Source organism: Anneissia japonica, unplaced genomic scaffold, assembly GCF_011630105.1.
Source record: "Anneissia japonica isolate Jap-2015-1 unplaced genomic scaffold, ASM1163010v1 scaffold287732_len518695_cov146, whole genome shotgun sequence".
NCBI lineage: Eukaryota > Metazoa > Echinodermata > Crinoidea > Comatulida > Comatulidae > Anneissia > Anneissia japonica.
The window spans coordinates 233,743-256,472 of record NW_022755000.1 but is presented as its reverse complement, the minus strand read 5'-3'; the positions used below and the strand labels follow the sequence as shown (position 1 = coordinate 256,472).

Sequence of the window (22,730 nt, the reverse complement as noted above, 5' to 3'; positions counted from 1 at the left end):
ATAATTTTTTATGGATTTTTTTTTACATTAGTAAGGGATACATCTTAACAGATACGGTGTGAAATGAAAATAAATATCCGACACACCACGTCTCAGAGATATTGAAGGGACTTCCCTTACAGCTTTCCGGATTTTGAATAACGCCATCTTATATTACAATCGCACATTCTCTCGGTACTTATTCCAGTCATTTCGTGGGCATAAGTTTAATGTAATAATGTAATTTTACCAAATGGTTTAGCTTTCCAGAGAAAATTTATTAGCCATTGACTTTCAAAATGGATATAAAACAATCGACATTAAATTCTTTGTGAAATGAACAAATACGGTAATAATAATAGGCCTATAATGATAATGCGACTTTTATATCGCATGTTGCAGTAAACTAGCCTCTATAAGCGCTTTATTATTACCCTCAGTCACTGGACCAAACACCTGATGGTAGGCCTACAGCTCCCTTTCATAAGGCGCTAGAATCGGCACTTGGCAATAGATCCTACCTAAGTAGGCACCACTATCATAATCCTGTGGAGAGAGACATGACAAAGTGTTGTCCAAAGACACAATGACTTGAACTGCGAGGCCTCCACCCCTAAAATAAATGTGTTACTGGTAATGTACTGTGAGACATTCAGTATTATTGCCTATTACATTTAACAATTATTGCAATCATTATGCGAAGAATACAAATAGTGGGATTCTATCAACACATAATTAAAATGCGTAGGCCTATCTTTGGAGGCAATCTTTCTGATTTCACCTTATAATACTTGTATTCTGTATGATGATACCCTTTTTTATAGGAACGCTGAGGCTAAAATTGCCTAAAAATTAAGAACAAAATAAGAACAAATTGAGGCTAAGGCAAAATGTCAAATGAGGTTCTATATTTAAAAAAACAAATCTTATCTGTGCTTATGTGCAATAGGTGTTACTATAATACCCTCTAAAATGGAGTACATTAATATACTGCTGTACAATTAATTTTCTATTTTAGAAAAATTTATAAAATTTAGGAAAAAAAAGAACATTTTGAGCCTGAATTCTGCCAAAAAAATAAGAACACTGAGTCTGAGCAAAATTTTACTGGTTCTTTAAAAAAAAAAAAGGTGTTGCGAATACTATGATGTTTAAACAACCATGCACTATTTTATTTTCTTTTTGATCTATGTAAATAATAATTACCACAGTAGAATACGGAAATACGCAATAGTAGGCCTACTCATAAATAATATCGATCGATATGTATTTGTTTATATCACACTTATCAGTGTTTTGGCTCCACTCCCATTACGATACACTCGGGTAAATGCTTCGTCGACCGCGATGAGTAACTAAAGAAAGAAAAAAGTAATATTATATTGAATTTAATCATCCCATAAATTATTTTGCATATGGTTATGGTTGCCGTCTAAGAAAATGAACGTCGTCCGTACGCGTGGTTGTCGGCAGTGACGTTATTTCCCATTAATATTGAACTCTTCGATATTAAATGCATACAACGGTATGATAAAACAGGTATACAATTAGCATAAGAACGCTTCGTCCATAGCCTGCTGTCATGCATTGCATTGAACTTTAATCCGTAAACTGCCTGTTCGTGGGATGTATTAATAATAACCAAATTAATTATCATCAAATTATAATAATACGCGTCGTGAAACGTTCACTGACGTCATACTAGTATCAACATACACAGAACGACTGGCAAACCTTATTTGACAATGGTACAGTCTGAATTTTGTAAGGAGCTGATGAACAGTGTAAAAAATCATTCAGGTGAAAATTTCATACAAAAGAAGGGGGAATTGAAATTCAACGAGTCGGAACAGAGCAAGACATCATAACCTAAAAACCAGATTTAGTCAAGATTTAAACAAGAATTCTCGACAATAGTTTACATACAAAATATTCGGAAAGACGAGGAGGACGTGAGCTTACCTGTGAGATATGAAATTGCTGGTTTTATTTCTATCCGCATTATGGTTTTTTGTTGATGGTTTCCCCGGTAATGATTATACATGGGAACATCATGATGCCAAAGCTCTGAAAAGGGTGCTAGATGAAACGGCCGCCGAATGTCCTGATATAACACGGGTTTATAGTCCAGGTAAAAGCGTCAAAGAAACCGACTTGTGGACGATAGAAATTACCGACAATCCAGGAGAACATGAGCCAGGTAAGATGAACATTTCCCATATTTATACTTGTTCTTTTTAATCGAAAATTAGGCCTCATTACGATAATTTGAAGTATCTACTGTACCTAGGTTACGATATTCCAAATCCCTGAATAAGGTTGTATTAAGAATTATGTTTTCATTTTCAATGGGTGTTAGTGATAGGAGGAAAATTATCATGACTTCTCACAATTGTATTCATATTTCATTCATCATTATCAATATTAATACTATACCATTATCAGATCATTATCATCATCACCAACCTTCCGTCATCTTCATCATCATTAGGCTTACCATCATCACCACCTTCATCATCTTCATCACCATCACCCCATCCTCTCCATCTTCATCACTATCATAATAATCATTATCATCATTATCACCTTCTTTTCATCATCATCACCATCATCATTATCATTATATTGATTGTTGATGAAGATGATGATGGTTATGATGAATATGATCGCATACGATATCCCCTGTCTCTTATACACATCTAGATGTGTATAAGAGACAGGTCATAACCATTAGACCACAGAGGCTTCACGGTTGAAGCCGTACCTATTGTGTAATGGAGTGTATCTGGTGGCATTTGAATGTGTTCAACCATGAAAATGTTTATGCCCACCCCTGGTCTAATAATGTTTTAGACATTCATTCGTTGAGAGCTATGCTACACGATGTATTATTATGTCCTTTAATCGAACACTGTATTTATCTTTCTTTGATGATTTATATATATATATATATATATATGTTCATTATTGTGTATAATGGAACATCTTCATTCCTAATATTTTTGCAGTTGTGATGAACCTGCATTTTTCTATTGAGTCGTAAAGAGTGGTTATAAACGGAAATAATAGGCCTATGAAGGCCAATACATGAGGCAGTTATCAAATCATTAATAATTCTCCATGGTATCATCATACAGCTAATTAAAGTTGATCAAACAGTAACCCCACAGTAGGCCTATAATGCACTTCCTTTTATATTAGATGTGGACTAGTAGTAATTTGATGGAAATGAAGTCATGTGAAAGAGACTTTTTTTATAGCTTGTTTAGTGAACCTGCCCGCCCACCAGTAATGATGATCTTGAATAAAAATAAAATATTATTTCTGGCTAATTAGCACACCCGTCGCCACGAAAAATGGATATTTCAGAAAAAAAAAGTTTTTCTTTATTTATATTATGCCCGCCTTGAAATCTCCAAAAATTATATAAATTTAAAGCATTTAACCATCCCATTACTACACTGTTTACTACATTCACCAACAACATTTTATTTTTATTTTGTCCCCTATTTTGATGTTTTGGGCAAAACTATTTGCTAAATAAGAAAACAAAATTTGACTTTTATTTTTTTGTTCACCCTCCTCAGACAATCTTTAAAAAAATAAGTCCATGAAACAAGGCATAAAAAAAGTCTGGCCTTCAGGTAAATCACTTGACAAAGAGTTTACAAAGTTGTCATAATTATAAATGTTAATGTCTTCTTTTTATGGATATGCAGCCAAAAAAAAAAGTCAAACAATGTAACATTTGGTGATTTATGACATCCGCAATTTAAAGTTGAGATTTTGTGGATTACTTCAAGACAATATGTTACGGAATGATAGCGGATGCTTATATTCATAGGGATCACTTCCTTCCTTATTCCAATCTGTTGACTTCAAATGTATAAGAGCGACACATTTCCTTGTACAGTATATCTCTCCCATATCATTACCTTCAGTGTATTGTGTTTATAATAGTTCAACTGGTCATTCGGTAAAAGGGTTAATATTTTTGTATTGTTATAGCAGGCCTTACTTTACAGTATGTTGTTTTAATTGTTTTTTTCTAAATATTGATCCACAAAATGGGCTTAATAGGTCTCGAAGGGATCAAGTATTTCTACAAAATTTTTACCACAGCAAGCAACACGTTTTCAATAGTAATGTGAAAAAAGTACATAAAAATATTAATCAATTAATTAAATACAAATTAAGATAATTTTGAAAGTATAGTAGGCCTATCTGTATTATATCCTAATAATGAAAAATATTTTATTGGAGCCTAAACAAAAAAACAAGTTTCTAATAAAATCGATATGAAAAATTACATAAAAGAATTAATTGATCAATTAAATACAAATTAAGATTATTTTGAAAGGATTGTACATAAATATCCTAATAAAAAATATTTCAACTGGACACTGTATTTTTGAGTTAAGGAAAAAGAGATGTTTTTTTTTTTATTAGAGCCCTAGATTTCTATTGATAATGGTCAGTCTTAGATTTTTGGTAAATAAAGATAATAATAATTATAGTCTCATAGCACTTTATGGCCACAGGACCTCTATGTATTATATCCTAATGAAAAATATTATAACTAGACACTATTTTTATGTTGAGGAAAAAAGATGTTTTTTGTACAGTAGAGCCAATTTCTGTTTATAATGGTCATTCTTGGATTTTTCAATAGGAACACATTTTATAAGCACTGAGGCTGAATTGCTTAAAAAATATGAACAAGTTGAGGCTGAAGTAAAATGTCAAATATAGTTTTTTATTTAATAAAAAAATAGAAAAAAACCCCCCAACAAAATGTTATCTGTACCTTGCAGTAGGTGTGACTATGTTATACCCTCTATATAGTACAAGCATGGAGCTATATAATTAGATTTTATAGCTCCATGGTACAATTATATATTGCTGTACAATAATAATTTTCTACACATGTTTGAAAAGTGTGTAAAATAAGAACAAAATGAACATTTTGAGCTTGAAATCAGCATAAAAATAAGAACAATGAGCACAGGCAAAATTTAACTGGTTCTTATAAAAAAGTGTATTGATAATATATTAATATAATAACATTCTCGCATCATGCCCAAAAGGACCTCAATGTGCAAAATAACAAAATTAATGAATGATATCTGTTAATTTATTCTTACAAATAATTCGATGCAGATTGTTTCAAGAAAACATGAATTTTTCATGAAACATAACTGTTTCCTTTTGGACTATGAATGTTTGATTACATCATTTAGGAAAAAAAAAATGTGAAGAATTTTTGCTACAATCTTCACTGATGACAGTACTTTGATTTGGCCCCTGTCAATCACTTCGACATTGATTTTTATTTTTGTAACCTGCCAAGATATAATTATGTCTGTATATTTTTTGGTACCATGGTGGCATCTCCTACAGTACGGGTGAAGAGTTCCTGACACCGGTGTTTCACCGACGACTTTCATTTAAAACAAATGTCTGTGCTGGAAACAACTACAGGACCGCCTGATGTCGCTTAAGGTTTCTTTCTTGATCGATGTCAACATACGTATCATCTGAAATGATAACATTAAGTATAGTATGTCATTGGTTGCTTCAATCTTGGCTGTCATCCTACAAGCAAAATGTGACATGCTTGAAGTCTGACAGATATCTATTTAGTTTTGTAAGCAACACAGTTGGGGGCTATCACTGTCAATTTAATTGAGGTATTAAAACTTGATGGAAGGTTCAACATAAAGAAGTTTAATCAGATTGTGGTTGAAAATGAAATTGGTCAGTGTTATTAGGAATATTTCTTTGGTCAAATTTGAAACCATGTGGGAAAAGACTCAAGCAAGCAAGGCTGGAAGTAATCAATATCATTTTGGTGAGGTATAAGAATAAAGTTTGATCCAAGTTAATCTTGATGTTTGTGGTTAAAGGAGAAATTCCATTGATCCCTTTCATTAGGAATCACTTTTTGTATGAACTCTATATGAACCTTTAAAAACAATAGATAACCAGACCTCTGCAGGGCAGATCTTCCCATGTTTGTAAAATACTACACTATCGGTAATGATGTAAATAGAAATAAGGAAACTAATGAAACAGATTCGGGACTTTTCTTTAAAGAGAGATATTTTTAAATTCTTAATCAGGTAGAAATGCTAGGGGCTATTTAATGTCTGCTAATCTAAAGTGATAGTTGTTGCATTTTTGGTACATTCCCTAGAGTCCAATTATCATTTGGAGTGGTCAGGCAATTTGATCTGGTTTATCAAATAAATCTGGTTTATCAAGTAGACATTCAATAATTCATAATGCTAGATTGTTCTAGGGTCTAGGGCACAATTACATAACTAATACTAAATGTATGCAATAATTCATAACCAACTGGTGTTTGGAAATTTAAGTTTTTATACTTGTTAACAAACTTTTCAATGAATTTGATGATGTCATTGTCACAGACTTACGGACGCACATGCATGGACAATTGCGAAGGTTCCTGGTGCTTTATCAATAATGATAAAATATATTTTCGAAGTTTATATTATTTTGTTGTAATCAGAATACGAAATTAATTCATAAAAATGACATTTTATAACAGACAACTGAAATCCAATTTGCTCCAAATTTATTTTGTATAACATTGAATAAAACATTGAATACATTTTTCAGTTTCAATTACTTGATTAAGCTTGATGTTTAAACATTTCATGACATGAAATTATCTGTGATTATTTCTGTATCATGTTTGTTCACTGATTATGTTTTGATGGGCAAGTAAGATCAGATAACTATCTGCTATCTATTTCAAATATCAAAATATCAAAAATATATGATATATTTTTCATCCATAAGCTTAGGTTCACATTAAGAACTCCTTCATGCGACAGCAGGTATGGTACATTCAAATATGTATATAGTCACAAAATTTCTGACAAGAAAAAGTAATACAAATACTCTGGTATTAATAAATTAATCAATGTTACTACTTTCAGATACATATTTCCAAAATGTCAAAAAAATAGGAATAAAAAAGATAATCTGGTATAATCTTTTGAAATCAGTGACTGTTTCAATTTTGTAAGATTTCCAAAATTTCAAAAAAAAAAAAAAAAAAAAATGTGAAAGAAGATAATCTGGTATAATTTTTTGAAATCAGTGACATTCAATTTTGTAAGACTGACTAATGTGACATTCAAACTGACAGATTCAGATCAAAATTATACAAGCTTCATGTATATAATAATAATAATAATAATAATGTATATTTTAATTTTAAAATGAAAAACAACTGTCATTATTTTAAAAAGTCGTAAGAATAGGCCTATATTAATAGAAAGAACTTTTTATTTAAAAATTGAAGTTGGTAGTTGGGTGTTACAATATTGCTAACATGGCCCTCTTAAATTCACCCCAGCAGTAACTGTGAGAATGAGAATACAGAAAGGTCTACTTATACTGTTGTATAGTTTTATGGAGTTCTTTCACAATGGTGCCAAATCCAAACAAGTTTATATACCAGTAGTAACTATAGGCCTACAGTATTGTTAATTATCCACTGAAACTAGACACATACCATGGTATATCAAATATTTGTATTGATAAGCCAGGTATTGTGTTTTTCTTTAGTCCAAGTGGGTGTGTGCATTGATTATCAGGTCACGTGTTTAGATGGTAATATTAGAATAGCGTAGGTGTACTTTATAATACTGCAGGAGAACTATGGGTTTAATGAAAGTTTTATGTGTTTGTTAAAGGGAAGTATTGGTATTTAATTTCACTATCTTAAATGGAATGGTAATATACAACTTCCATTCCTTTTCAGTATTTAAATTAGAATGTAAATCATAGATTACAGAGTTTAGAAATTAATCGGAATGATAAGGCCTAAAATACAGTTGAGTTTATTGAAGTAAGAAAACAAATTGAAACATACAATATAAAATACAAAAACTAAAGATATAGAACATCTAGGGAGTTGAGCTCTGCAATAATCAGCTACTAGAATATATGCTCATTTAAATCAGCTTAAATCATTTAAAGAATGAATATGAAATAATAATGAGAAAAAAGTGCAACGTTTCAGGCGCATATGGTCACATCTTCAAGATCAAGTGAATGCATCCATGATGGATCTGAAACATCAATCTTTTTTGTCAATAAATTTTGATTTAAAATTATATAGTAAACGTACGTACGTACAGAATATGAAATATGTATTAAAATATTACAGATCTAAAAAACATGACAATTAATAATTTGTGCTTTCTCCAAAACTTAAATTCACTCATAAATTTTCAAATTAATTGAACATGGTATTGTTGTAATCATACAGAAGGCCTATTACAATATCAAGTAAAGATCACATAATGTAGGTCTGAGTAGAATTGATTGATGTATAAATTAACAATGAAGATCAATTAAACAAACAATAGATTACCATGATTTCTATATTCATGCCAGTACTGCACCAATCAAATACAGTATCAGGATACTGGATCTGTAATGTGTTGGACAAAGTATGAATACTATGCACTACCATACGTACATAGTACACAGATTTTAAAGTGAATTCGAAAATTTAAAATTACTAAAATCTTGTATAAATACTTGATTTAACCACAGAGAACTTGATCATCAGGTTGGTACTTTCCTTTAAGGTTGTGACAGGCATTAATATATAATATTATAATATAATATAATATATCATATATTATGGTATATTATATTATATTATAGTATAATAAAATATAATATAATTATAATTATAATTTAATATATCATATAATATAATCAGGCATTATTATATTATAATAAAATATACCATATAATATAATAATATATCATATTATATTATATTATAGTATACAGTATAATAAAAAGATGTGCATAATGCATAAACAAATAATATATTTGAAAAAAAGGGGAAAAAAATCACTTGTTTATATTAGATTATACATTTAAAAAGATTTATTAAAAGTACATTTTTTAAATCAAAATAGGCCAAAGGAATAGGAATGATGTTCTGAACTACCTGATAAGTTATCTTATAGTGCTCAGTACGAAAAAATTCTCACAAGTGATTCATACAAAAGAGAAATAAAAAAAACATTCCATTTTAATCCACTATACAGTACATTCTACTCCATTTATGGTACATTTGGGGATTACAAACCAGCATGGGGCTGATACTTATGACTACCTCTTTGATAAACTTTAGACCTTTTGTTGCCATTTCAATTGAAGGTACTATGATATATGGGACACCAAATGACACAGTTCCAGTAAATCAGTAAATGTAATTGACATCTCCATTTTACTTCTTATACTAGATTTACCATAATATACTTCAAAATAATCATTAAATTAGGATTGTTAATTGATGGTACATACCTCCAAGGTAATCAATCAAATCATTAATCACAATAAAGTGATCAAATGATCATTAAATTATTTCTACCATGCATAGCTTTCGAAAGGTTGGTGGAATTTTTCCAAATATTAACTACCTTTTCTGAGTAATTACATATAATTATGTAGAAAAATTATAAAATTTAATTAAAATCATGATTTTTTACAGTAAATAGCATACTGATGACTAGCAGGCAATAAGCTCGCGGATGGCAGTCATTGGCTTTTCTTCAAGTTTATTCCTTTTTTACGATTTTCTGCAGAAATTTCCCCACAAGAAAACATTCACGTTGAAATTTGTATCGTTTTTCTTCAACTTTGTAATTATGGCACCCCTTCCCCACCCTGATTGGCTGTTTTATAAAAAATATAAAAAAATTAATATTCATAATAAAATATAATTATAATAATATAATGTAATTGATATATAAAAAAAAATCATATTCATGGTTGATAATAAAACCATCTTTAATTTCCATGTGTATATAATGTTATACTGTATTTATATTTATTATTATACCAGTTAAATGTTGTCTTGCTCTTTATAGTGTTCTTTTTCGATTTATACTTTTTACTATTTTTGTATCAACTCAAAGAAACAAATGTATTATGTAAACAAGATTCAATATTCATTTGTTGTCTTGCTCTTTATAGTGTTCTTTTTCGATTTTTACTTTTTACTATTTTATATCTACTCAAAGAATCCCAACACGATGGCGTGTATTTCAATACTTGGAGTATGTATTATACTTTCTTATCTGGGATTAATCAGTGGACCTTTCGGTTTTCAAAGAAACAAGCTTTGTATATATGTATTATGTAAACAAGATTCAATATTCATTTATTGAATATTGAATCTTGTTAAGTACAGTATGAGTTATTTGTAATAGGTGATTTGTCAGCTGAAAATTTCCAATAATTATATTTTGGTGCTTACCTCAAGCTTTGGGGTCAAGAACTGTAGTAATTTGACATCTCCTTTAACCCAGTGTCATTTGTCTTTGTTACCTTGCTTTACATAAATAAGTTCCACCCAATTAGTGGTTATCAGTCAGGCAATAAAACAAGCACTTGCTAAAAGGTTAAACATCACTGCAGGAATTCTGTTCTATAAATTTGCAATGGTGTTGATATGAGCATTTTATACTAATATAATCATAATCAAAATGTTTATACTAATACAAAGAACTTAATATCTTTATTTAAATCAGGGGTGGCGCCAGGATTTGACCGACGGGGGGGGGGGGCAAAGGTGTGGTTGAGTTTTGATTAAAAGGTCTCGAAAGTATTTTTTTGGGGGTGAAGCCCTTTTTAGGGGTTTCAAAGGCTTATTTAATCGATTTTAGAGTCTAATATGTAGAAAATACATATAATTTTTTTCTCTCTGAAGAATTGTGCTTTTTCTCCCCGACGGGGGAGGGGGATCCTGGCCACCGCCCCCCCCCCCCCTGCTGGCGCCACCCCTGATTTAAATAATAAATAAAAAGTAAATTTTAAACAGTCAATCAATCAATCGTTCTATTTACAGTAGGCCTATATGGCACCATTCCAACAGTTGTTGCTTGTGGTACCTTTCAAAAAAGAGATTATAAAAAAAGTGGTCTTGAGTAATGACTTAAAACTTTCAAGTGGTGTTTGTCTATTCTACCTGAGCGAAACAGTGACTCAAGACTTATGAAGAACCCGTTGTTTATTATAATTTATTGTATCCAATACGTGTATGCATTGTTATTATATTTATCTGTGGACCATGATCTCACATAGTATAAAGACCAAATTAGTATTATTTTGCTTATAACTGTTTATATTATTAGGACTACCAAAATATATAGGACAAATTTCTAGTATGAATATAATTTTTTGTTTTTGCACAAGCTGGCCAAATTTAGCCAGTTTTCTCCTACCATAAGACTTAAGACTGAAGGGATAAGCACCTGCTTATAAGTCAATGATGTAAAGTCTTTACTTCCCTTAAGCCGCTGTTATGGAGCTTTCCCTCAAATTGGACAGAAGAGTTTTTTTAAGAACAATAAAGTATATAAATACACATTAAGAATGTAAATAACAAATTAGTTTGCCATATTGTATTAGTTATATGCCATTAGTTACATTTTAAAAGCGCACTGTATTGCCAGATATCATCATCCATCTTGCATTTGTGTGCTCGTTGGATATTCATAAATCTTAATGTATCTCTTGAGGTGTAAGATATATTTTAGTGTCATGTACAATGTTAATGTTGAAAAGCATTTTGTGTGTGAAAGTGTCTGTAGATTATAGAGATGCGCATAACTGTAATTACTTCTGATTGTGATGCCTTAGTTCGAAGATTATCAAACTCAAAATCATTGTCTCAAAAGGAAAGGAGAGTTTAATTTGAGAAATGTCTCGGCAATATGGTCTTTATAAAATACCGAACCCATATGAACTTGCAATTAGAAGTTGAACACCTAAGCTAATGAGTCTCTCTGCTAACAACAAAACTAAAAGGGGAAATTAAACAATAAGTTAATTTTTATTTTAAAGCTCCATTCCCGGCAAAATTTCACTAAAAATGACTTTTTTTAGAAAATATGCATTTGCATTACTCCAATTATTATAAATCTTGGAAAAATATTGGCATGAATTTTAGTTTTACGCAAAAGAATAAAAAAAATGAGAAATACAGACTATTTCTCATAAAATATTACCATTTTCTCGACGAATTTGAAAAATCCATCCTCAATTATTATTTATTTTTTGTGTGGAACACAAAAAATCAAATTTCAGTCTTATTTTACATTTTTTTCATTCTTAGGAATGTCTAAATTCAGTTAAACTAGCAATTCCGTATTATATTTATAAATCTTTATAACATTATGCAAAAATTAGATTTTTCTTAAAAATTGAAATTTTGCCGGGAATGGGGCTTTAAAGCAGGAACAATGACACTAGCTCCGATCCAGTGACACTGATATACGGAGTCTTGAATGGGGAGACTGATGGAGTGGGGCCAAGATAAAGTGGGAGGGTTTGATGATTAATAAGGTTATGCTAGCTGGCAAAATATTAGTCAATGTGATCTTTAACTACTAATTTGTTTGCTTCCAAAATTTTCAACTGAGGTGGGAGGAGATATGCAACCCCAGATACACCACTGCTCCGATCTAGCCTTTTTGTGTACAGTACTGTAGCTATTAAAGGCTTAGGGATTCAGGGCAAATCTCCTATGTACAGTAACCTTATGGAATGTTTTACTACCTAGCTATAGGTATGAACCTATAGCATATCATTATTGAATGGTAAGGATCAAATTACCAAATGACGTGCATGTTTCAATATATTATTTTAAACAGTATGTTTGTTAATGTTTACAGTTAAAGATGTTGTACAGGGAATGCGATTTATTATTTTGTTTGACCTGGGTTCATTAGAAAAGTGGTCAGAATGTGAAATGTGAAATTGTTTATATTACCATCATACTAATGCTTGCATAGCATACTTGTTACACTAGATAACACGATGTCGGTAATAACGAAAGCGACATAAATTGAACAACATGCTTGATTTGTTATAACTTTTGCAACTATAGGGTCACAGGGTTGGAGCATGGTTGGAGATCTAAACTTCATTTTGTTTGTGAACATTTGGTATCATCTGGTTTCTTGTCAATGCTTGAGATGCAGTCAACATAGCCCTATCATACACACAGCGTGCATATTTTCGGTGACCATGGTTATAGGCCTACGTTTGGGCCTAAAATGAAACACAAGACTAATTTATTAGTTTTAAATATTTCGGATTATTGTGTGGGGTATTAGATCATACAATAGATGTTCTAATACATGAAATAAAGGGGTGAGAATTCTTGGAATTGAATGCACGTACTTCGTCGCGGCGTTAAGCACATACAACTAAAAGAAAAACAAGGTAAAAAAAATAAACTATAGCGGACCAACATGATTTAAGACCACATCGTTTAACTTCTTTTCATACTTTTACACAAAAGGATTTACTGGGCGCGAAGCTTTACTTGATTTTCACTAGTGATTTTACACATATAATAACGAATGAAAACATATTAGGCTATATAATGAGAGATAAGATAAATTTATATATCATTTGATTACAACAAATTATATGACCAATGTCATAAAATACAAGTTATAACTAAGTAGATGCCGGACTGATTTTGGCTCATGTGGACTATATTTGGAAGGTAATTTTAAAGCCAAAATAGGTCCGACGGACCAATTTTGGCCCCAGACCAAATTTTTCCTGACAAGCCTACCATAAACACGAGCTCAAACACAAGCCCAACATGATTGAAGACCAGGCCGGCTGACGCAACCCCGATCACATAATGAGAATGGGTTATGAGATAGGATAAGTAGAAGTCGGAGATTTGGTTTAATCACTAATGGTAATTGAAAGCCACTTGGCAAAATTAAATGTGAATTAAATTTCAGTTCTAGAAATACTATAGGCCTACTACATCTGATCGACTTGTGGTATGGATTACATGTTGTTGCTGTAATCTACGTCAAGCCAATCACGTGCCTTTATGTTTCTTTTCTGTCTATATTGCATCACCATCTTCTGATAAATTAATGCAGTATATACAAATATTGAATTATACTCATAGCTCTTTTTCAAATACTTAATATAAAAAATATTATTATAATTTAATTAATAATTTAATAATATTGATGATTAACAGAAAAATAAAATAAAAATAATACATATTACTTTGGTAGTAATACTTTTTTCTCTCTTTCATTTTCGAATTCTGAAAATATTTAAGAAATCTGCTTGTCTATATTTTTGTAAAACAGTGATTTGACAAACTGACGGTGACATGGTATATTCAGTAAAGTACATCTATCCCTAAACAAATCGAAAATATCAAACACTTTTCAGCCTATACAATATCCAAATTTATAGCTTTCTGAAATGATACCATGTCATAATGCAGTAATCGCATCAGAGAAATATCAAATATCAGGTATCATCCAATACAGGACACTGAAAAAATAAGGACATATCACATTCCACAGGAAAATTTGTTGTGACGCTAACATATGTTTTTAAACTGTCAAATGAAAACACCCTTAAACCATAATGGAATCATCATTTTCTTGTACCATATTCTTCAAATTGTTTCATGCATCTGAAATGATACCATGCTATGCATGCTACTTACAGTACTAACATATTTCTTTATTTTAATTATTTTAATTTATTCAAGTCAACTTTGACATAGTGTAGGCATAGGTACATCAATAGGAAAACAACCAATAACAAAAATTGATAGCGAAAGCAATTTTTTTTATACATTTGAACAAAATATTTGAAAACCGAAAGGTCCACTGATTAATCTCAGATAAGAAAGTATAATACATACTCCAAGTATTGAAATACACGCCATCGTGCTGGGATTCAATATTTCGACATTAATTATGTCATCATCAGGAATGAATGAAACAGGTTTCTTTAAACCGAAAGGTCCACTGATTAATCTCAGATAAGAAAGTATCTTTCTTAGGTTTCTTTAAATCTTATAAGCAAATATATATATAGCTATACAGTAAGCTCTTTCTATATTTTGCACCAGAAAGTACTATTCTAAAATTTCTTATAAATTAAAAAAATTAATACTATAGTTGTCATGCAAGAAATTTTGTTAAAAGCAGGTAAGGATAATGTAAGCCAATATCAATTTTATAAGCCCTTAAATATATTTGGTTCTACAGTAAAAAACAATAGGCCTATATTAATCATTTATTAAAGGAAATGTCCTAATATTTTGTGGAGGTAAAAAGTGATGTTATTATGCAAGAGTTATTACGCAAGAGACTTTGTTAAAAGTAGATAAAGATTACTGTATAAACCAATCATTATAATTACAAGACCTTTAATAATTTTGTACATAAAAAATTATGTTCTAAAAATTTTTTTTTCTCTAAATCGGACTTTAAGGGGAATATCTTTTGTGTTATTTTCTCGCAACAATGTGCTAAGAAGACGAATACTATATATACATAGCATGAAGTGATTTAAAAACATTATTTTATCACGATTGAAAGAAAAAAAAAAGTGGGTCTTCGTTTTTCTGGTCTTCGTTTTGTAGACACCCATGGGTGTCTATAAAACGAATACCCTTAAGTATTTCTTGATATTCCTCATTTTATTCCGATAAAATAATGAAATAGGTACTTGGCACCTGTTTTATGATGATTTGAAATACTTTCAATAAGATAATTGAGAAATAACTGTCTTCTTTTTTCGGGTCTTCGGTCTTCGTTTTATAAACTCCCATATAGGGCTGTCTCTTATACACATCTAGATGTGTATAAGAGACAGGGATAATGTAAGCCAATATCAATTTTATAAGCTCTTAAATATATTTTGTTCTACAGTAAAAAAACAATAGGCCTATATTAATCATTTATTAAAGGAAATGTCCTAATATTTTGTGGAGGTAAAAAGTGATGTTATTATGCAAGAGTTATTATGCAAGAGACTTTGTTAAAAGTAGATAAAGATTACTGTATAAACCAATCATTATAATTACAAGACCTTTAATAATTTTGTACATAAAAAATTATGTTCTAAAAATTTTTTTTTCTCTAAATCGGACTTTAAGGGGAATATCTTTTGTGTTATTTTCTCCTTAACGTCATGTTATCTTCCTCTTAATGTTGTTTTTGGAATTTTCCCTAATTTCTCCATTGTCTAAAGTTCCCCTTAAGGTAGGTTTTAGTAACATAATAATAATAATAATAATAATAATAATAATGATAATAATAATAATAATAAATAATAACAGATTGATTTAAAAAGTGCAAATAAACAAGGTCTCTATATTATATATAAGCACTTACATGGATTTTGTACTAAAAAATATTGTTCTAAAGTTAATCCTTCAAAAATGTAACTGTTTATAAAAAGAAAATAATCTAATTTTTCTGGGGGAAAAAAAGGTGATACTATTTTAATATGTAATAATCACATTAGAGAAATATCAACTATCAGCTATCTCTGAATATACAAAATAGTGAGCTGTAAAAATAAGGATGCGTATCATCTTCCATTTATGCTGCTTCTTCGACTGCGAGAACTCACCGATTCAAATTAATCAGACAATTGATATTTGAAACCAAGTGACAGATTGATCAGTGGGTATTTTTATTTCCAGTGGTCTGATCAATTAGGGAATGTCATGACCCTGGTGTTTCTGTTGGGTCAAACCTCGTGTCGCCACAGGCACATGCCCGAATTTAAACAGCAAATTATATAAGAGGCGCATGCCGAGACTCACTGCTTTTATTAACACTATGAGCATGCCTCAGAGGTAGTAATTTTGGTTGTTAAATATCCTACGTTTCTGGTCAAAATTCCCTATCATGTGGATTAAAATCAGTTTTCTTTAAATTTCGAGAGATAATATTTCAGAGGGTATTGAAATTCTGGAATTTAATTGTTATTAAACAAAATAATTTTTTTTTTCATGCCACATGTACTGCTGTTTGCCCTATAAATATTTTCCCCTAAAGCTACTTTTTACTTTGAACCATGAGTTGAAGGCCCATATTTATTAAAAACTTTCCAGGTAGATATTGAAATGGTAAATAACGAATAAACTGACATGCTAGTGTATAGCACCATTAGCGTGTAAGAGTATTGACATAGCCGGACGGAAGGGGTGGGCGTGAGGATGTACAGTTGCTTGGCAACATGGGAGATAAGTAGGGGCTGAAATGGTTAAGTGAGGGGTATTAGGTACTGTAGAGAAATAAAATTATATGTGATAATTTTTAACTACTTGTTTTGTAAAGTTTTCTTAGCAAATCCAGAGGATGCAAACTTGTTTTAGGCTGCATACCCTTTCCTTAAAAGGTATGTCACTGGGCAAACATTCAGTATTGAAAAAAAATTGTATATTCAATGGGGTTTTCCATTTTTGCAAAGTAATAAATTATAAATATAACTCATAATATTTTGCCAAAATCAATTTTTTTTTGTGCAGATAGGATCTATAAAAGTGGGTTGCTAAAAATTGGAAATATCTATATTAAGCAGTAACTTTCCACTTGACGTGAAGAAGTTGTACGTAATCATATCTAGAATTTTGCAAAGGTCAATGTGATTTTGAATACCAACTTAAAATTAGTTTTGATGTTTACTAATAAAAGCATTAGTAGAAATTTTCATTGCAACAAAAGATTGTTCTATAAATGCTGATACAAATATAGGCCAGCAATACAGTCTTGCAATTTCCTTGTTTGAAGTGGACGACTGCTGACCAAAGAAATTAAGGAAGTGACATCCAATACCAGGAGCAGCTGGTCTGCCAGCTTATTTCAGAAATACATAACTGTGAAGTTATTGATATAATTAATATCTATATAAGTATGTATTACAACCATGGGGGAAAGGTATGAATATGTAATTGCAAAACGGATCAAGACATCGAAGAAAGAAACAGTTTCAATTTTGTTCAAATTTGGAGGCTTTACCACAGTTGGTGCTCGGAAAGATTCAAGCTCTAAGCACGGTAGTCCTTCACCCTAACTGCACGTCATTATGATTTTAATTTACATCAAAGGAAGCCGCAAATTTAAAGTGGGAAAGTTGTGATGCAATCTAATTCCATGCCGTGAATTGATTAAGTATAATAAAAAATACCTCACTTATCATTAATTCAAATTTCTATTAATGTTATGTTAGATTTATATTACATTATTTAACAAACATTATTTCAAGTGGCTACACAGCAGTCTGTCCCGTTGTTAACATTAATTAAATTGATGTTCTGATTTTGAAATACCAACCCTAAAATGTAGACTGCAAAAATACCAGGATGGTGTCCGATGGGGACAGTTTTTACCACACATAAACAACTCATTTTATTTTTCTAATTAATTATAGATGTGTTGTAAAGGATAACAATGTCACTGATGATTTTTTTTGCTCTACCTGACATATGTTTCCAAATACTTGCGAAAAAAAACCTTGCAAGTGATTTGGGTAGGAATCGACCCCACAATCTCCAGATACCGTAACTAGTCTCCAGATAAATAGCCAGATAATTCCATCGGCATAGCATTGCAGTACCAGCTGCTATTTGGGAGTTTGAGTCAGATTCATCACTAGCCACTGAGCACAAGATCAGTGGTCTAGTTGTTTAGTCACCGGGCTTGTTATCTTTAAGTTGTGGGTTCGGTTCCCACCCAAATCACATGCAAGATTTTTTCTCAAGTATTTGGGAACAACTGAGCATTAAGCATAATAACATATGTTAGGTAGGGCAAAAACGTCATTCAGATATTTCTTCTATATGCAAATGCCATCATGATAACAATGTCATATAAAAATTGTTGGAAAGTCTTACTTGTGAAGTCATTATTGCACTCGCCGGTGCAACAAACTCGTAAATTCGATCGCATACATATGGATGTTTGAAAGTGTGTAGCTTTTGAATATTTGTTTGCTTAATAAATAATTAATACTTAGTGCATAGATTTGAAAACGAATGCCAAAGATACAACCTTGGTGAATCCTACTCAAAACAATTTTTTATTTATATAATACTAAAGTTCTATATTCGAAATTAGATGGTTTAAAATAAATATTTACTCAAAAAAATGGCATATGTCAGTGGAAATTATTTTGCATAATATCGTAGAAAATACAGTATTGAAATGATAGTGTCTGCTACCATAGACATTTTACATTTTGAAATGTTGTCTTATAATGTTCATTGTAAATTGTACTTCAGTTTCAAATAACAAAAACAAATTAATACCAGTATTGTAATAAATGCAGTACAGTAAACTATTTTCATTTGATATTTTTGTAATTAAGTTGAACGCATCACTCTTGTGTGTGCTGCTGTTTCAAAAACGTATGATTGCAAAGTAAAATAAATGTAAACAATTCATTTAAGAATTTTAATATAAAATATTATCAATACTAAATATCATACTACACTTTTAGATGTTGATTGTAGCCAAACCTCGTGCCGGCTTAGCGTAACTATCAGCACACAAAATCAATTTCTGGTTTCGAGGTGGTCCTGTTTAAATAACTTAAGAGAAAGTAACAAAGATCACAAGTGTAAAAACAATGAAGCTGATTAAATCTTAGAAGTAATTACAGACATAATGAAAATAAAAATTATAGTGGTACTCTTCCTAATTAAATGGATTAGGCTTGTAAATAATTAATTCTTATTTGATTAAAACTGGTGATATCCTTCAAATAAGCCAAATTACAAAAATACTGACACTGAAATGTTAATTTAGCGATAATTATGAAGATAAAAACACCAATTAAATATGGATTTAACATTTAATTATCAGTATTAATAGTTCTCCATGGTGACCATTTAAAATGTGAATGAGCTTTAAATAAATTATTATTAATTTCTCAAGGATTACTATGGTTATCCTTAATTATCCACTCATCAAGATTCATAATAAATAGTATTAAGCAAGATTTTTTCTCAAGTATTTGGGAACAACTGAGCATTAAACATAATAACATATGTTAGGTAGGGCAAAAACATCATTCAGATATTTCTTCTATATGCAAATGCCATCATGATAACAATGTCATATAAAAATTGTTGGAAAGTCTTCCTTGTGAAGTCATTATTGCACTCGCTGGTGCAACAAACTTGTAAATTCGATCGCATACATATGGATGTTTGAAAGTGTGTAGCTTTTGAATATTTGTTTGTTTAATAAATAATTAATACTTAGTGCATAGATTTGAAAACGAATGCCAAAGATACAACCTTGATGAATCCTACTCAAAACAATTTTTTATTTATATAATACTAAAGTTCTATATTCGAAATTAGATGGTTTAAAATAAATATTTACTCAAAAAAATGGCATATGTCAGTGGAAATTATTTTGCATAATATCGTAGAAAATACAGTATTGAAATGATAGTGCCTGCTACCATAGACATTTTACATTTTGAAATGTTGTCTTATAATGTTCATTGTAAATTGTACTTCAGTTTCAAATAACAAAAACAAATTAATACCAGTATTGTAATAAATGCAGTACAGTAAACTATTTTCATTTGATATTTTTGTAATTAAGTTGAACGCATCACTCTTGTGTGTGCTGCTGTTTCAAAAACGTATGATTGCAAAGTAAAATAAATGTAAACAATTCATTTAAGAATTTTAATATAAAATATTATCAATACTAAATATCATACTACACTTTTAGATGTTGATTGTAGCCAAACCTCGTGCCGGCTTAGCGTAACTATCAGCACACAAAATCAATTTCTGGTTTCGAGGTGGTCCTGTTTAAATAACTTAAGAGAAAGTAACAAAGATCACAAGTGTAAAAACAATGAAGCTGATTAAATCTTAGAAGTAATTACAGACATAATGAAAATAAAAATTATAGTGGTACTCTACCTAATTAAATGGATTAGGCTTGTAAATAATTAATTCTTATTTGATTAAAACTGGTGATATCCTTCAAATAAGCCAAATTACAAAAATACTGACACCTGTCTCTTATACACATCTAGATGTGTATAAGAGACAGTAAACAAGGTCTCTATATTATATATAAGCACTTACATGGATTTTGTACTAAAAAATATTGTTCTAAAGTAATGTTTCCTGTCTCTTATACACATCTAGATGTGTATAAGAGACAGGAACAACTGAGCATCAAGCATAATAACATATGTTAGGTAGGGCAAAAACATCATTCAGATATTTCTTCTATATGCAAATGCCATTATAATAACAATGTCATATAAAAATTGTTGGAAAGTCTTACTTGTGAAGTCATTATTGCACTCGCTGGTGCAACAAACTCGTAAATTCGATCGCATACATATGGATGTTTGAAAGTGTGTAGCTTTTGAATATTTGTTTGTTTAATAAATAATTAATACTTAGTGCATAGATTTGAAAACGAATGCCAAAGATACAACCTTGATGAATCCTACTCAAAACAATTTTTTATTTATATAATACTAAAGTTCTATATTCGAAATTAGATGGTTTAAAATAAATATTTACTCAAAAAAATGGCATATGTCAGTGGAAATTATTTTGCATAATATCGTAGAAAATACAGTATTGAAATGATAGTGCCTGCTACCATAGACATTTTACATTTTGAAATGTTGTCTTATAATGTTCATTGTAAATTGTACTTCAGTTTCAAATAACAAAAACAAATTAATACCAGTATTGTAATAAATGCAGTACGGTAAACTATTTTTATTTGATATTTTTGTAATTAAGTTGAACGCATCAATCTTGTGTGTGCTGCTGTTTCAAAAACGTATGATTGCAAAGTAAAATAAATGTAAACAATTCATTTAAGAATTTTAATAAAAATAATATTAATACTAAATATCATACTACACTTTTAGACGTTGATTGTAGCCAAACCTTGTGCCGGCTTAGCGTAACTATCAGCACACAAAATCAATTTCTGGTTTCGAGGTGGTCCTGTTTAAATAACTTAAGAGAAAGTATGAAAGATCACAAGTGTAAAAACAATGAAGCTGATTAAATCTTAGAAGTAATTACAGACATAATGAAAATAAAAATTATAGTGGTACTCTACCTAATTAAATGGATTAGGCTTGTAAATAATTAATTCTTATTTGATTAAAACTGGTGATATCCTTCAAATAAGCCAAATTACAAAAATACTGACACTGAAGTGTTAAATTAGCGATAATTATGAAGATAAAAACACCAATTAAATATGGATTTAACATTTAATTATCAGTATTAATAGTTCTCCATGGTGACCATTTAAAATGTGAATAAGCTTTAAATAAATTATTATTAATTTCTCAAAGATTACTATGGTTATCCTTAATTATCCACTCATCAAGATTCATAATAAATAGTATTAAGGTCTTTATGGAAATATTAAAAAAAAATAAAAAAAAATTAGAATTTGACTTACTATATGTAACAAATGATGAAGAAAAACATATATATATATATATATATCGTATAACTGAGAATATGTTTATATAAATTATGGATATAGTACAGTAGATAATTTGCCACACTTACTTAAAAAAAGATATATTCAGCTGCCCTTTTCTAAAATATTTCCTTCAGCAACAACACTTTTAGAATCGATTGCATTTTGAAATAAAATATGTGTTGTGTACATGAAACTTGAAATGGCTTATCGATTTTTCTTCAACAATATCCTGTAAAAGTACTAAATGTTTCATACTACATCCTACGCAGACTCTAAGTAAATATAAAATCCATAAGTCAATTTCTCATCTTTTCAACATAATGAAGGTACATGGCTAAAGCAATGAGTTTGTTTTCAACATAGTATCATTTTCAAAAATACTTTATAAGCATT

The 22,730-nt window shown here is 30.2% G+C and overlaps 1 protein-coding gene across 1 annotated transcript in view; it reads left to right on the top strand.

Moving 5' to 3' along the window:
• The first annotated feature begins 1,723 nt into the window (after window positions 1-1,723).
• The window catches only part of LOC117123311 (carboxypeptidase E-like), a 37,570-nt gene continuing 16,563 nt past the window's right edge, over window positions 1,724-22,730 (top strand). Inside the window, exon 1 of the mRNA XM_033269195.1 lies at window positions 1,724-2,179. Coding sequence (XP_033125086.1) covers window positions 1,951-2,179 — 229 coding nt within the window. The 5' untranslated portion in view covers window positions 1,724-1,950. The remainder of the gene's footprint in view (window positions 2,180-22,730) is intronic.